The 17,775-nt window shown below is 41.3% G+C and overlaps 1 protein-coding gene across 3 annotated transcripts in view; it reads left to right on the top strand.

Moving 5' to 3' along the window:
- The first annotated feature begins 3,609 nt into the window (after nucleotides 1–3,609).
- LOC111162360 (DDHD domain containing 1) overlaps nucleotides 3,610–17,775 on the top strand; it is an 89,439-nt gene continuing 75,273 nt past the window's right edge. For all 3 annotated transcript variants that reach the window (XM_022526748.1, XM_022526734.1, XM_022526739.1), the window contains exon 1: nucleotides 3,610–4,444. In XM_022526748.1, the coding sequence (XP_022382456.1) occupies nucleotides 3,610–4,444 (835 nt within the window). The remainder of the gene's footprint in view (nucleotides 4,445–17,775) is intronic.

Genomic DNA, 17,775 nt, shown 5'->3' with positions numbered 1-17,775 from the left:
CTTTGCCTCTTTATCTTTCCCATACCAACCAGAACTCCCTCAGGTTCGGTTCCACATCCCACTGGTTATTGCAGTGGCCTGGATCCACAATGCCAGAAGTCTGAATCAATCATACTTATTTGGCTTATGGGAAGGAGGCTTGGTCTTGCGTAATGATGAAAACACAACATCATTCTTTACATACAACCATGAATGTTCAGATACTGCTCTGTCCATTGCATACAATAATGATGTAGAGTGCCACCTGACACCTTTGCCTCTTTATCTTTCCCATACCAACCAGAACTCCCTCAGGTTCGGTTCCACATCCCACTGGTTATTGCAGTGGCCTGGATCCACAATGCCAGAAGTTTGAATCAATCATACTTATTTGGCTTATGGGAAGGAGGCTTGGTCTTGCGTAATGATGAAAACACAACATCATTCTTTACATACAACCACGAATGTTCAGATACTGCTCTGTCCATTGCATACAATAATGATGTAGAGTGCCACCTGACACCTATACCAACAAGTGGGGACTGCTATAGATGGAAGCTTCCTTCTCTTGTCAGGATATTATGACCTAAAAAGATGTCTTAAAAAGCAAAAGTAGGGGGGCACCTGGGTGGCTCAGTCGTTAAGCGTCTGCCTTCGGCTCAGGTCATGATCCCGGGGTCCTGGGATCCAGCCCCACATTGGGCTCCCTGCCATGCCGGAAGCCTGCTTCTCCCTCTCCCACTCCCCCTGCTTGTGTTCCCTCTCTCACTATGTCTCTCTCTGTCAAATAAATAAATAAATAAAATCTTAAAAAAAAAAAAAAAGCAAAAGTAGGGGGCGCCTGGGTGACTCAGTTATTAAGTGTCTGCCTTTGGCTCAGGTCATGATCCCGGGATCCTGGGATCGAGCTCCCCCCATCAAGCCCCACATTGAGCTCCCTGCTCAGTGGGAAACCTGCTTCTCCCTCTCCCACTCCCCCTGCTCACGTTCCCTCTCTCTCTCTGTCTTTCTCTGTCATATAAATAAATAAATAAAATCTTAAAAATTTAAAAACTTAAAAATAAAAAGCAAAAGGAGAGTAGTAGCAGGAAGGATCAGATAAAGGATTTTTTTTTTTTTTTAAGCAGAGAAGAAAGTTGAGAAGAGCAACTTCATTGCCTTTGCCTTGACATGGCTAAGGAATACAAGGAAATAAACACATACAGTCACATGAAATTAGAGATTATATTTTCAAGTATCTTCACTCACTGTTAGTCTGCGGCCAGCTACATGGGTCTGTTCTATTAGTTGCAACTCACTTCCAAGGGGCAGAAGCGATCTCAACTCCCAGAAATACTGAAAGACATCTCCCCTTGCCAAGGTCTAAACCAAGATAGTGAAATTAGAAGAGAATGTGGAATTCCCTTCTCCTGGATTCTCAACTGGGTTGTGGGGTTTTTATTCATCATCTTTGGGGATCAAGAGCTTCTTCAAGAAAGATCATGCTGCCTAAAAGAACATGGCCTTACCCAGTGGACCACAAGAGGATGTATATAACCTAATAAGCACAACATTTAAATAATAAAAACATTCATTTGATACAGGGTGGAGAGTAATTTTTTTTTTAACAGAGGATAATATTCATTAGTGGGAATTGTACTGTCCTAACAGGTTAACATTTGGCTAAAATAATCGGATCAGAAGCTATACAGGTAGGATATGTTCAATCAAGAAATAGAGATATTTTAAATGTTATGACATCCCTTATTTTGAATTCCCTTTATGGTACTTATCACACTCTACTATGATGTATCTGTGTACTTGTCTGTATTCCCTTCTAGAGTGTAATGTCCCTAAAGAAGGAACCGAATCTCCAATTCCCTTTTGTATTGACACCCAGAACAGAGATGCCTGCCACATATATCAAAGAACGGTAGAATAAACGCTTTATGGGCAGTAAATAAAGCAAAGCTCATAACCAAGTTTCATATTCTGCATGTTGTCATAGAAAGACTGGAGAAGAAACTGAAAAGCGAGTACTCAGAAAGCAGTATGAATGGAGATGAGTGCTCTGATCTTAGATGCTTTCGTCCGGGCTGCTGTGTCCAACTGGGCATGTTGTTCGCCACATAAAATTATCATTTGGGCAAGGGCACAAATTGGAGCAAAAATCCAGCCCATGCTCTGTTTTCTAAGCCGTGAACTTCAGCACTATCCCATACCTTGTATTGCACACAAGAAGCAATGTCCTTTCTTTCAAATTCACTTAGCACTGCACAAGCTAGAAACAGCCATGCTTTGAATTATGACTTAATCTCTAACAGGTTAGATCACAGGGCAAGAAAAACTGCCCCACTGATCTGATTCTCCACAAGAGGAGTGAAAGAAACAGTGTAGACTGTGTGGTCATGAATTGATAACATGAGGTTGGAGATTGTTTTTCTCTAGATTTTCAACACAGGATAGGGTGTTGTGCTTATAAGATTAAACTTTTTTTTTTTTTTTTGGTAATATAAAAGAACTACACAGTGGAGGCTCAGCATTCAACTGGATTCCAGAAAGTGAGCTACAGAATTAGAGAGGCATAAAGAACAGGAAGAGACCGTGAAGATCATAGAATTCCATCGCTGGAAGACACTTTAGAGATCATCTGGTCCAATAATCACCTCATTTTACAGATGAGGAAACCAAAAAGATCAAGGAGATGATGTGACTTGCCTGCGGTTAGTAAAACTAAGTCTAGGACCTAGTGTTTTCTGGCTTTCAATGTAATAATCTATCACAACTGGCTGCACTTAACATCAGTTATAATCAACATTGATTGCGCACCCACTGTGCCGGAGAGGTTGAGACATACGGACTCGGTCTCCATCAAGGGCCTTACAGTGAGGTTGAGAAAACAGGAAATAAGTATTCAAAGATAAACAATAATAGAAAGTGGCCTGAGAGGGAAGGTTTAGACTCGGGCTTCTGAGAGGGAATGGTGATGTCAACATTAGGGATCGCAGGCATGGAGTGGAACGCCTTTGTGTGTGCCGACAGTTCTGGAGGGACCAGAGCCAGGTGACTGAGAAGCTCCAGGTGAGGACCTAGGGTCACAAAAGCAGTGTCAGGAGAAGCCAGCTTCCTTGGGACCTCTCCTGTAGCTTAAGCCCTGCGGCTCATGACCCAGAATACAAGGCTGAGTGGGATAAAGCCTCTCCTCACCTGGGCTCTGATCCCTAGAAAGGCGGGGGCCGAGGCAGGTGTGCAGGGAGAGGAGCGTGGAGAAGGAAGACAACTAAGGCATGTGAGAAGTTGCGGCTGCCCGGAGCTGACCCACCGCGGAAGGCCACAGAGAAAGTCCTAAACTCTCGCGCGAGGCCCGGAAGGAGAAGAGGCTTCCGGGGCGGTGCGCGCGGCCGGGAGGGCGGGGCCGGGACAAGCACCGCCCATGTCGGGCTGCGCGACAATGGGGCGAGCTGTAGAACGCGGCTGCCGCTACCGCGGTCCTCGGGAGGGCGGAGCGACCGCCGCTACCTCCGCAGCCCCGGTTGGGATTTGAAAGATTAAAAACTACCGGTGGAGAGGGCTACCGCGTTGAATGTGTGGCGGAAGCGCTGGGGGCCACGGCTCGGCGCAGGGCCGGGCAGCCGGCGGCGTCTCCACACCATGAATTACCCGGGCCGCGGTTCCCCGCGGAGCCCTGAACATAACGGCCGGGGCGGCGGTGGCACAGCCTGGGAGCTGGACTCGGATGCGGAGCCGGCGTTCGGCAGCGGCGTTTGCTGCTTCGACCACTTGCCCGGCGGGGACCCGAGCGACGACGAGGTGCCCCTGGCCCTGCTGCGCGGGGAGCCCGGGCTGCACTTGGCGCCGGACGCGGAGGACCACAACCACCACCTGGCGCTGGACTCCTGCCTTAGTGACGAGAACTACGACTTCAGCTCCGCGGAGTCGGGCTCCTCGCTGCGCTACTACAGCGAGGGCGAGAGCGTGAGCGTCGGCTGCGGCAGCTCCCCGTCGCTGCATCCGCCGCCGCAGCCGCCGCTGGTCCAGTCGAGCGCGGGGGGCATCGGGCCAGCGGGACGGGGGCTCGGGGAAAGGAAGCGCACCCGGTCTGGCGGAACAGCCGCCAGGCACCGCTACGAGGTGGTGACGGAGCTGGGCCCCGAGGAGGTTCGCTGGTTCTACAAGGAGGACAAGAAGACCTGGAAGCCCTTCATCGGCTATGACTCGCTCCGCATCGAGCTCGCCTTCCGAACGCTACTGCAGGCCACGGGTGGCCGGCCCCGGGCCGAGGACCCGGACGGCGACCGTGTGTGCGGCCCGGCCTCCAGCTCGGGGGAGGACGAGGACGAGGACCGCGTCTGCGGCTTCTGCCCGCGCGCTGCGGGGCACGAGCCCGAGATGGAGGAGCTGGTGAACATCGAGCGGGTGTGTGTGCGGGGCGGCCTCTACGAGGTGGATGTGACCCAAGGAGAGTGCTACCCGGTGTACTGGAACCGTGAGTAGCCGGCCGGGGGAGGGAGCGGGATGGGCTGCTTGTGGGGCGGACGAGCACCCGGGTGGGATTTGGGACTTGACCGCCGCAGAGAACGAGGCGCTTGAGGCCTGGCGTTTGGGCGTTTGGTAGGGAGAAGGGTGGAGATGAGACACGCAGAGCCGGCAGGTGAAGGGTAAACGAGCAGATGGCAAAATCCAAGCCGCCTGGGGTTCAGAAGAAGATTCTGCCGGGGTAGCCCTTCCTGGGTGAGCTGGGTGCTGCTGCCATCCCCTGGAGGTGATCCAGGAACGGATGCCCAGCCCGAAGGTTAAATTTCGCCATCCTACCTGAGCTTTGTCCACCTGGGGATCTGATTCGGTCTCATTTACCCAGAAGTGCCTCTGATTTAAAGAGCAGCCTGTCTTCTGAAGTGGGAGTGTTAGAGATGATCTGCACGAGAATCAACAGTTCAGTTATGGACTCAGGAAAAGAACATTAATCCCAGGCGGGAAAGGAAAGGAGATAGGTTGTTTCCACCCGGAGCGTTCGGGAGAAGTGGAAAGCACGGCGTGAGCCGCTCCTGGCAAATTGGTCTGTTCACTCTCTGTGGAATACTCGTTTTTGTCTCTTACGTTCTTGTTTACTTATTCTCAGTTTGCTTCTTAACCTTGAAAAAATTAATAAGGCCTATGCCTTGGGTCTCCTCATCTATAAAATAGAGATAATTGTATCTATCTTGTAGAGTTGTTGGAGGAATTAAATGAAATAATGTACCTAACGGGCTTGAAACTGTGCTTGGCACACGTGTGATTTATAAGTGTTAACAGCAGGTCTTATTCAATTAGACAGCAACACAATTAAGTTTGTAATTAGGTTAAAAGCAAATGTTGCATATGTAATAATATACAGTAGATATTCTACTGTGACACAAACTATTGGCCACCAGTAATTTGTAATATATAGTTTTCGTTTTTATGAACCTAGTGCCCTAACTCAGATATCTGTCTTTGTTGGTTGTCACTAGCCTTAGGTCTTATCTACATTTTACAGTATCCTGCCTTATATTAACATATATTCATGACTTACCTTCCTTTCTATATGTTTAGCAATCTATGGGCAGAGTCCACCTTTATCTTCATAACGCTCATTGGGCCTAGTGCAGTAGATATTTAATAGGTATTGAACTGCCTGAGTGATTCTGATAATGTTAAAACATGTGAGAAGCATGAGTCACTAAGATAACAATTATAGTATGTGTCAAATCAAATAAAATAAGCACAGCAGAAAATTTAATTTTTTACTGCACTTAACGATGACATTGAAGGCATTGGCTAACATTTTCACAAGACCAGATTCGTATGGGATTTGTCACATTACTCCTTTTGATTACAAGCTCACTAAGGGTAGGGTATGCCTGTATTCACTCATTTACTCATTCATTCACCTTTTTCATTTTTGCCAAGTATTTGTATGTCCATAATATAGTAGTCTCACAAAGGCTTTAGGAAAGATGGAAAAAACAACCTTTACCCTTCAGGAGTCTCCCATTTAGTCTTTTCTTCAAATGTCCTAGACTTCACTATGGGCTTTTTTCCTTTGAATGTAGAAAAACAAGGACTTAGTGCCACAGTAAAGTTGGATAAAATGCAGGGGCATCCTTGGAGAGGGGTCTGGAGACCAAAGGATGAATCCTACCCTTAAATCGGCTAAAGTATATTCACCTAGAATATTGTGTGCTCTTTTGGTTTATGGTAAAATTGTGTTTTTATTTTATTTTATTTTATTTTATTTATTTGAGAGAGAGAGCATGACCGAGAGATAGATCATGAGCCGGAGGAAGGGTAGAAGGAGAAGCAGACTCCCCGCTGGGCAGAGGGCCCTATAAAAGGATCCCAGGACCCTGGGATCATGACCTACGCCAAAGGTAGATGCTTAACCAACTGAGCCACCCATATTCCCTCTGATAAAATTGTTAATGCTTGCAAAGTGCTTTACTATTTATTAAGTGATTTTTCACATTATTTCATAGTGATATAAAATTAATGCTACCGTTCTGTTCATGAAGAAATAGACTCAGTAAAATTAATGAACGTGTCCAAGGTTACTCAGCTAGAAAGTAGTGAAGCATTTTAGAGTCTACTGGGGGAATAGGTGTGACGTCCAAAGAGCATCTGACACACCACCCAAGGGTGAGGGTATCAGGAAAGCTTCCAGATAATGTAGGACTGAATCCTAAAGGGTGAATTTAATCAAGGGAATAAAAGGGGAGGGTGAGATGCAGGGAAAGTCATTTCAGCCAGATGGGGTAACATACAAAGACACAGAAGCATGCAAATGCTTGACATTTTGAGGAAATTAAGGCTGCACCTGCAGGGACCAAGACATATAGGATAGGCTTGAGACTTGATCACCACAGAGACAGGTGTTTGGTCCAGGAAGGGAGGAGATTGTGAAGGGTACCTGCCTTCGAATGGTGCATTTGGAGAGTAGCTAGGAAAGGAACAAGAGTAGATATGTAATGCTAAGAACTTTGGACTATATCCTGTGAGCATTAAGGAACCAAACAATCAGGGGCGCCTGGGTGGCTCAGTTGGTTAAACAACTGCTTTCAGCTCAGTTCATGATCCCAGAGTCCTGGGATGGAGCCCCACATGGGACTCCCTGCTCAGCGGGGAACCTGTTTTTCCTTCTCCCTCTACTGCTTCCCCCCTGCTTGTGCTCTCCTGTGCTTGCTCGAGCTCTCTCTCTCTCTCTCTTTGAAAAAAAAGAAGAAGAAACCAAACAATTGAAGGTTCTCTATTACTCAGGTGATTAGTGACAGCACAAAGGCAGAATTAGAGAGTTGGGGTATATCATTAGAATGGTAGTGTCCTGAATCAAGAGAGAAACGATGAAGGCCTACAGAAGTTAATCTGAAAGAAAATGTGGACTTAGTCTTCTCAAATCTTCTTTTCAAAAGCAGATAGCCAGTAGACCAGTTATAAGTTAGTTTTCGTGAGCTAGCATAACAGCAGCACCTATTTTCACTCCATTTTAGCATTTTCTAGTTTTCTATAGTATACAATCCTGTGGGTATCCCAGGCCTTCGTATGAACTACAGTGAAAACACAGTGGTGCTTCTTGTCCCTAATTCACCATTTCTCAGAAAATCCCATGTCACTTTGCTCCAATTGGTTCTTCAGGTATGTCTGTATTATATAAGTTTTCATACATTCTCATGAGGGTTTAATCCCAGTATGGTCTCGTCAGCTTTTGCAGCTTTTGACTTCCTTCTCATTTTACTTTTCTTTTTTAGTTCATCTGGAAGCTTTCTAAAGAATGAAATGAAAGTTAAAAACAGAAGAACTTCAGAAAGTTCTTACAGAGGGGTAGTGTAGGATTCCAGTGGTTGTTTAGGGTTTTGTGACCTAATTAAGCCCAATGCACCTGGGTGTCAAAGCCAATAAATTAGCTATGCCTAGTCTAAAAGAAAGGTGTAGTTTATATTTGCTCTTCCTTTTGAACTCTTATTAGCAGACAAAATTTGAACTAATTTAGGGTATATGAATCAGAAGGGGAATAGAATTTGTCTTCTATAGATAGGAAGCCCATATTATTACATATGAAAAAAGTATTAATTTTAGGAAATTTATTTTCATTTTATTGTCTGTTTAGATATTTTTCTTACTGCATGTAGACATTTTAGATAAAAACTAATTTTGGCTGAGTAATGGCTAAGTGAACTCCCTTGCTCCTCCTCTTCTTTCTAAGCTACTTGTAGCCCTCTAATAGGCTTGTTTTGAGAATTGTTATATATAACGTGCCTGGAACAGTGGGTGTTTGGCACAAAGTACTAGGTGTTAACTCTATCTATGTGGATCTCAGAAAACAATAATCCTTATTTGTAGAAACTCACCTGAAATTTCATTAGGATGACCAGCACAAAATTGTCAAGAACAGGGTTTGTTACTGGCCTGTACCTCACCGTAAGTGAAAGAATGTTTATAAAGAATATTAGCAAAAAAGTGGCCCTATTTAGAAATAGTGGTAGAAAGGCATAGGGAGCTTTATAGAGATACTTGATGAATAGTCTCATAACAATTCTTATGTGTGCACTGTACACTAGGGAGTATGTAATTTCCATTTATTGACTAAAGTTATTTGACCAAATATTTATATGAATGTAATCCACTTTCTGATATATCTTGTGGTCTACTTGTATTGTTATCATTTTAAACCATTTTCAAACATTTTAGAAATTAACCAGTGTTCATGATATATTGAAGAAAGAATAATACTTCCACCAAAATGAGGTAGAAAAATAAGGGCTTTTTCTGCAAGTACCAAAATAAAATGGTGTTTATTAACTTGGCATACCTGTAACCATCTCTTTGGTCTTTTTCATTTAAGGATTAATAACCTTAATAATCCTTTATGAGGTACAGGGCATCATGGGAAAGTAATGGAGTCCAGCCTGGGAGAAGTCACTCTTTCTTGATCAGTTTCTCCTCCAATAAAGCAGAACTATAGGGAATGGAGACCAGGGATTGACATGCCTGACTCTGAAAAAGTGTTAGAGTCTTTTCTATTTCTTTTTAGCTGCATTGTCTCCCACAAGCCCGGACTGGAAAGCAGCCTTGGGCTGCATTGGAACCCTGGCTGCTTATTTGCAGAATCCTGACAAAAGTCTTCTGAGAACCCTGTTCTAAACAAGCCTTTAGACTGTATTTTTCAGCAGTCTACTGAAAGAGCACAAAGAAATGAATGACACTGAGTGATATATAAGAAGGGCAGGATTTGACACAATCTGATCAAGGCACTCAGGACTTTTCTTCCCCTTTACATTGGACCATTACTTTCAAACTGCTTTCATATCAGTTATTGATCCACCTTGTTTGTATATAGCTCAAATGTAATCATGTTTTACAAGTGCTTTATGTAAATATTCAGAGTAATTGGTATGTCTTTATTCCGTCTGTCACCCCCTTCTTTTTTTCCTCTCCTTTACTATTTTTTCATAAAAGAGACCTTTTATACTGTTCCTTCCTCCAAATATTATTTCCTGGGTCTTTTATCTCCGCATCACACACTATAGTTTCTACTTTGCTAAGATCTGATGTCTAGAACCGTAGTGGTGATCCTTTTCTGATCCCCGGTGGGGGGGGGGTAAAAAAAGCTGGATGTTCTGGTCATGGAATCCTCTGAGATTGTGGACACGGAGTGAGGACAGTACAGGGATGAAAAGGAGAAAGAGAAATGGGGAATATACTCACGGAAACCTAAGATGATTATTGGCAGGAGAGATGGGGAGGTAGACAGTTCTAGAACCCCTGATTGTTGGGCAATCTAAGTCATGAGTGTGATAAAATTTAAAATGTACATGTTATCAAGAAAAACTTTAATACTGATAAAAGGTATAGATACCAGTTTCTTCTTTTTTGCCACAATACATTCCTAAAAGCTTAGTTAAAAAGTAGAACAAGGAAAAACATCATTTTTAGAGCCAGTAGTTATAACTTACAATTCTACTCTTTTTGAATCTGCTCTGGTAAAGGGAAATTATGCCCACAAAAATATTTGAATCACTGACAAATGAGTGGATTAGTGGGATGAAAAGCATAATATAGATACTTTTTGATACACCCAGATTAGGGGACAGGTAAAATTTAGGAAGTGGTGAAAAGATTAGGGGACAAGTGACATTCAAGATTGTAAAAACTGCTGCCCGTGTTTACTGTCAAGATTGCTTGTGCCAGAGAACTAAAGAAAAATGGTGGAAGTTTTGATATGATTATATAAAAGTAGGTATGTTTTATGTAGTGCTTTCTAATTTTGCCAGATTGCCATACAAGATAAATTATATACTCATTAGTATTTGTTCTAATGTGTTATTACATTAAGCTATATCTAGATAATCCTTATAATCATTGCACTTGTAAGTTTAAATAAATCTGTCGAATGACTTTTGGGCCCAGGCTAGCCTTTAGAAATTACATTGTCATTTGTACTGCTATACCTCAAGACCTCAGGTATCTAGAAATCTTAGAGAAATGTGAATTATGTCTGGATATCTTTTCCAAATTGGTTGAGAGTTAAGCTTTTATTTGTTAAAGGGTAATTTTAACTATGTGAACGGAAATCTCTCATGTTACTATTTCTCCTTTTGGCCACTTCTCAGTGAACCGTCATTGTGAAAATTGGTACAGGATAGTTCTTGAGATACTTGATGTGGGACAGAGAGCTGCATTAACTGTGCCAAACATAAATCTTCTAGATCATATGCTATAGAATGTGCTGCTCAGTAACTTTAGCTGATGCATAGGGAGCCTAGTTAGAATTACTTCTGAGCCTTCCTGTAGATAGAGTTAAATGTAGTTCCACCTTTATTTTACTATGTATTAAAAATGATCAACTTTCAGTTAGTATTTTATTGACTGAATTCATTTTTTTCCTTATTCTATAGAATTGCTTCTAGATAGGCCTAGGATATCCCTTGTCCACCTGATTCACCTACCTAGTCCTTCAGTAATGCTTGCATTGTAACATCTGATATGTTTTAACATTAAGGACCAAGTTTGTTTATGCTTTAGAAAACAAAATCTTTGCTGTGAATCAAAAGGCAGTTATTGGAGAGAGAGAGGGTCTACTTGAAAGAAATTGTTGAGGACCACTCAAACTGAGGAAAGTGCATTATGGCTGTTTAAGCACTTTTAATGGCACTCACTTTACCATGCTGGCTGTCCACTGCCAAAATGAACCCTTTCTATATGGTTAGCAGTAAATCATAAGGCTGGCATACGTGTCTATGAGGTTTATGAACAAATGTTTGCCTTTGTTTGACATTTGCATTGTATAGCAAACCACTCTTACTCTTATATGAGTAAACACTAACCATGGTTCTGCTCTTTGTCTTTCACTAGAAAAAAATTGGGACCTTGTATTTCAGAGTATCTTTTTAGATATAATTTATTTTTATTTTTAACCTGTTTACTATTTAGCCTATTATTTTGTGTAAACTACATTATATATTACACTTTTTTGGTGGGCAAAGAAGGGCGTTACTGTACGTCACATATAACAAATGTTCCTAATCCTGGAATACTGGACTGAATTGTTTGGAATTCTGATTGCCTGACAGGATTCTGTCTTTCATGGGCAGATCTAGAACCCATCAAAGTATATGGTAGGTCACACATAAAGGGTAGACCTGGTTTACTTCATGTGTTTTCAGATCAGCTCTTCTCCCACCTCAGGTCATCCGTTTTATCTCTTCCCCTTCCAGTTCAGTTCTTACTGGCTTTTCTAGACTGGCAGCCCTGTGTTGTGTTTATGAATGTAAATGATCGCTGATAGCAACTGTGTGGGTCAGAATCCCAGCTCTACCTTTGACTGTGTGACTTTGGGTAACTTAAATTATCTGTGCCTCACTTTCTTCTATAAAATGTGGTTATTAGTACCTACCTTTTAGAATTGTTGACATAAATGTGTTACAATAATCAGAGATCTTGAAACCTCCCATGATGTTCTAAATATAAGTTCTAAATAACAGCTGTTATTCTCCATTTTCCTGACTCTTCTGTCCTTTCAAATTTACAACCTACTTGACATTCTTGGCTTTCAACTCTCCTATTTCAATTTGCAGTTCCTTTCCTGACACAGCATTTTCTTTGGCCTTAACTCCTGGTAATCGGCTCTTGATTAGGCACAGGCCTAAAACCCTCTGTGAACTGTTGCCTGCTGCTGTGAGAAGCTCACTGGGTTTTGCCCCAGAAAGAGCTGTCCTGTCTTGAGTTTTCCTAGTTTATGCACCAGAGGTGTGCACCATTTTCTTATATATCTACTGCCTGTGGGAAGGGAGGAATTCTTTCTCATGAAAGCATTCCAAGTTCTTGAGCATCTACTCTTTTTGGTATGCAGATCCTGTCACCAGCTGTGGGAGGTACTGACTTCATCCGCAGAGCTCATTTAGAACATCTCTACCAGCTACCAGGATTTTTGATACAATAGAGAATTTTACAGCTTTCAGAAGGCTGCTCAGTTTTCAGTTGAGGCAGAGCCAATAGTGTTTTTGGTCTTTACCCATGTTGGCAAGAAAGAAATGGCCCATAATTCCTTTTACAGTGAAGACCTCAACATGAATACTTTGAAGGAATCAGTTCCTCTTAATTGACCTGCAGTTGAACCAAGAGTGGTAGGAATGGCAGCTAGGTTATGCACCTAGGGCAAAATCTAGCTTCGAATCTGAAGTTACCTTTTAGACCAGGGATTCCAAGCAGCCATCCCTTACCAGCATTGGCAATAAAAACTGAGTGGGCTCCGAAAACAGATCTTTGTTGCCAAATTCCCTTAGTTTGAATCCTTGATTTCTCATAGCCATATGACTTTAGGCAAGTTATAATCTCTTGATTGTCCAGTTTCCGCTTTGTAAGTAGGGATAATAATTCCTGCTTCACAAAGTTATTTTAAAGATTCTGTTAAAATACACATAGAGTACTTAGCATAGTACCTGGTTCATTAAGTGTTAGCCATTGTATTTAAGCCAGGCTGATATATTGGCTCTTCAACTAGAAGCCTAGTTTCTGGAAATTAAAAAGTGTGTGGTTGGCCCATTTTATTTGTGAAAAAGAAGAATGTGAATCTGTGGCTCAACCAAAATTACTTCACCCTGTATTTGGTGACCATATACATATATAATACATACATACACACATAGTCCCTCATTCTTCCTTTCCCCTTCTCTCTTACCTTTTTCTATATGTATAGCTATGTGTTTATTGTAAAGCTGCTTAATCTTACCCCCACCATCCCCCCCCTCAAGTGTTCTGGTAATCACAATGAAGTAATCACATTGCAGTCACCTTAATTGCTCTTGTCGACTCTGACACTGAACGAAATTATGGTGAGGACAGTGAAATACATTTCAGGCTTTGAATTGCCTCTGTTGGGTTCTGTTGCCTATGGAATGGCATCCTATCTTAGACCAATAGTTTGCAGATTTCATTGAGCTGGGAAGATTGTTAAAACTGTAGGTTTTTAGATCATCCCTGGAGATTCGGTGGAACAGATCTGGGCCAGGGGGCATTATAGACCTCAACATTGATAACTCTATTAATTATCTCCTGCAGTCTAAATGGCTCACAAATGCCTCATCCTAGTTTGTCTTCATTTTCAATCAGAGGATTACCAATTCGGCCAGTCCAAGGTTGTATTTCATGCAGCTTGAGAGGAAACAGCCTTTCACCCACGAATTGGTTTATCTTTATGTCATCTTTGTTTTTCTTTACCTGTTTCTGCTCTGACCTTCCAATTTAAAATTTCTGTATTTATATTAATTTTCAATAAACTCATTCTGTCAATTATTGAGGAGGATGAAATACCATGTGTGTATAGATAAATAATTGACCAAAGACTCAAGATCTCCTCTAGAGATCTCCAGCAGTGTCTTTCTTTATAGCCCTCTGTTTTCTGATATTTTGCCCCACAGATTCTAGCTACCTTAGCCTCCCTGAACTCTGAGCCATTTGGCATCTGAGCAAGACTAGTGGACTCTGTTTCCTCTTCCTGTGCTATGGTATGGAAGCTCTAGGCACTAAGCTTGGGCAGTTGCTGGAGTTCTCCCAGTGATCACTGTCCTCTTCTGCCTGTTGCCTGTTGTGCACTATCTGATGATAATGAAGGATGAAAATCATCCTTCCATATATTTGATTTGATTTTCCTGGTTGTTAAAGGTGGGGCAGTAAATCTAATATGCATTACTCCATTATGACTAGAAGTAGAAGTCTGTCCTTCCAATTCAGCAAACCTTTCCATTCTTGGTGGCCTTTTTTATGTCTCTTTTTGTTAGGCACAACCTATTACTTTCGTATCCTATATGTCTTTCTGTCCAGGAATGTTGAAATGGACAACAATAATTATCTATTGAGCTAACATGGATCAAGTAAGTGGCTATATGCCACTCAGAGTAGAATCAAGGTGTCTTCTGTAGCTGTTTTTATGGACTGTAGGGTAGAAGTGATTGTTAGGCTTATACATCAAAACTATTTGCTGCTGCCTCTTTTTGCTGAATATTACAGTACATGCAGTTTACCAAACCAACTGCTGCATTTAATTTCTCATGTTTCCTAGTCTCCACCTTTCTTTTTCTATCTTATTTCTTACACCTTCATATAGAAGACTCTTGAGGATCTCTTGTTTTCATATCGAAGGCTTCCCCCTTCCCCCACCTTTACAGGTATCAGCATGAAGTAAATCAAGGTAACTGGATTAACCTGCCAGTCACAGTATGTCTGCAGTGATCTCATCTGTAGGTTTTAAGCTTATATTTAGTTTCTGGATTTCTGAGCCTGCTTCTCCAGTTGTCATAGCATGAGGTTTTCATTTTGGAAGAGATGGTAGGGGAAAAGGGAATTTAGTTGATTCAAATAGCTGAGGATTCTAGAAAGCTAGTCTTGATAAAGCCAGATTTAACCACTGCACATAGTTTCAGAAACTTAAAAAAAGATAATATATGAATCAGAGCCTTGGTGCCTCAGTTGGCTCAGGTCATGATCCCAGAGTCCCAGGATAGAGCCCCACATCAGGCTCAGCGGGGAGCCTGCTTTTCCCTCTGTCACTCATCCTGCTTGCTCACTCACTCTCTCTCTCTCTCTCTCTCAAATAAATAAATAAAATCTTTTTTAAAAAAGAAAAAGATACTATGCAAATCAGACTAACAACCATAATTAGGAATGGGATTTTATAGTTTGCAGAGTACTTTCACATGCGTAATTTTATTAATCCCTATTCATCCTGCAATGAGCTAGAATATCCTCATGTTACAAGATGGTTGCAGAGAGAAGTTCAAGATGAAACTGGAATTAGGCCCAGCCTTCTGAGTCCTTATCTAGTTCCCTTTCTCCCATATACCATCTATGATCCTTTGTACCATCTGAACAGATGTGAAGACTATATGATAACAGTACTGGATTATTTTGTAACCTATGTAAGAATTACTTGCCCACTTTTATTGCTACATTCCCTCTATGGACGATTCCTTCCTTTCTTCCTTCCTTTCTTTTTTTCCCTTTCTTTTTATTTCTTTTAGAGAGGAAGAGACAGGGGCAGAGGGAGTAGGGGAGAGAGAATCCCAAACAGGCTAAACACCCAGCATGGAGCCCATGGAGAGCTCAATCCCACAACCCTGAGGTCATGACCTGAGCTGAAATCAAGAGTCATACACTCAATAGACCAAGCCACCCAGGCGCCCCTCTATTTGATGATTTTTAAATATATTCCTCAAATAAGTTTCTTGTGACTTTAGTCTTAGGAATTTAAGGATTTTCCTCGACTTTTTTTTTGCATATTTTCAAGTTTTTGCTTTTATACTTGTTAACATTCTGAATTTTGACTATACAGATCTTTTTTTTTCTCCCTTTTCTCCCATTCCTTTTTTACAAAAGATTTTAGCTTTCGTTTGATTTTGACCCAGTTTAGAGCTTACATTCTGAAATGATCGTATTTTATTTGTAGCTAGTTAACTCACCTGAAGCTAGTAAGCCCACCTGAAGAGAAACTGCTTTGACAGATTGACATTTATTTGCCGTCTTCCTAAACTATGTGCTTCTCTTTTGTGATGTGAATTTTTTTTTTTTTTTGTAATGTGAATTCTTTTCTTTGAATACTTTTTAACTTAGGTCACATTTTATTACTTTCATTCTATAAATATTCATCTAGTGTCTGTTAGGTTACAGAAGAGAGGGATCATCTCTACCTCAAGTTTACAAAAACTTTCCAAAGAAATACTTGACTAGGATCTTTAAGGGTGTTATTGGCAGAGGGAATGGCATGGCTAGAGGCCTGGAATATTTTTTTTTCTAACTTTTTTTTTTTTTTTTTTTTTTTTTAGTTTTTTTTAAAGAGATAGGTGTGTGCGCGCGCGCTGAAGAGCTGGGGGTGGGGCAGAGGGCGGGTGAGGGAGAGAAAGAATCCTCAAGCAGACTCCCTACTGAGGAGGGATGGGGGCTCAGGTGAGGATCCAACCCAGGACCCTGAGATCATGACCTGAGCTGAAATCAGAGCTGACTGAGCCACCCAGGCATTTTGAAGCCTAGAGTCTTGAAGGAGGACTCTTGTATTCAGAGGACTCAAGAGTTTGTTTGGTAGGAGCACTGGGAATAAGGTAGAAAGGGTAGAAGAAGAAAACTGGATATAGATAGGCAAGGACTAGATCAGGCCTTTTCATACTGGAAATTTTAAATTATGCTGTGAGAATGAAACACTGGAAGGTATGAAATGAGGAAAATGCTTGACCAGATTTGCATTTTAAATTATGAGTTTGGCAGCAGTGTGGAAGATAAATGGAAATCTAGAAATGTGATTATAATACTCAGGGAGACTAGTAAAGGAGTTACTGCTGTGTTACAAGGGAAAAACAGGGACTAGGGCAACACTCTTTAAATGGATATTGGAGGGTTGGAAGAAGATAAGAAGTAGAAGGGACACTATCAATGCAATATGAGTAAAGGGGAGCATAGTCCAGCTTATCCATAATGTTTTTAACTTGGGTGGATTATGGAGGAAGAACAGGTTTCTCTTCCACGTTCTACCAAGTGGCAGAAGGAAGCTAAATACTAGTGTATTTTTATTGCATTTAAGGTGCCTATTGCACACCCAGATGGAATCATCCCTGGGCAATTGAATATATAGTTTTAGAGCTCAGAAGAAAATAGTGTTGCAATTAAAGATGAAAAGATCCTCATAATGTAAGCCAAGGTCTCTAAAATGGGTCTGCAAACACTCTATTGGAGATATTATAATGAACATGTTTGAATTTATATTTCCTTTCTGTTTCATCCCTTCAAATTTTCTATTTTTGAATGTGTTCTAATGTATGTAGAATAGTAATACATATGCATAATTTAGAAATAAGTATGTATGAAAATATGCTCAAAATATTTCTGGTAATTACTAATCTAAGTTGATTGTAAACTAATGGTCACTTCTGAGCATTCTGCTTTACAATAATAACCTGGAGAACTTTTAGAAAATACGTATTTCTGGACCCTATCTCTAGAAGACTATGATTCTAAGTGTGTGGCAAGGAATCTGAAAAATCCATTTTTTAATTTAATTCCTCAAGGGATTCCGATAATCAGCCAAGTTTAAGAGAACCAACGATAAAACTGTGGAAACATGTATAATATAGAAAGAGATGAGAAAATAAGTTTGAATGCTACTTTGCTGATTCTAAAAGTTCCAACTATGTTAATTTCTATTCTTTTGATTTTAATACTCTGATGGAGTGGCTATAGTCAGTATTGAATTAATTATCTCCATTAAGCTAAAATTAACATTAAAAATTCAAAAGCCCGTTTTTGTGTTATAGGCTTCATTTT

This window comes from Enhydra lutris, unplaced genomic scaffold, assembly GCF_002288905.1.
Source record: "Enhydra lutris kenyoni isolate GAN:26980312 unplaced genomic scaffold, ASM228890v2 scaffoldscaffold4, whole genome shotgun sequence".
Lineage (NCBI taxonomy): Eukaryota > Metazoa > Chordata > Mammalia > Carnivora > Mustelidae > Enhydra > Enhydra lutris.
The sequence above is the reverse complement of the archived record's forward strand: the minus strand, read 5'-3'. Positions and strand labels throughout refer to the sequence as shown.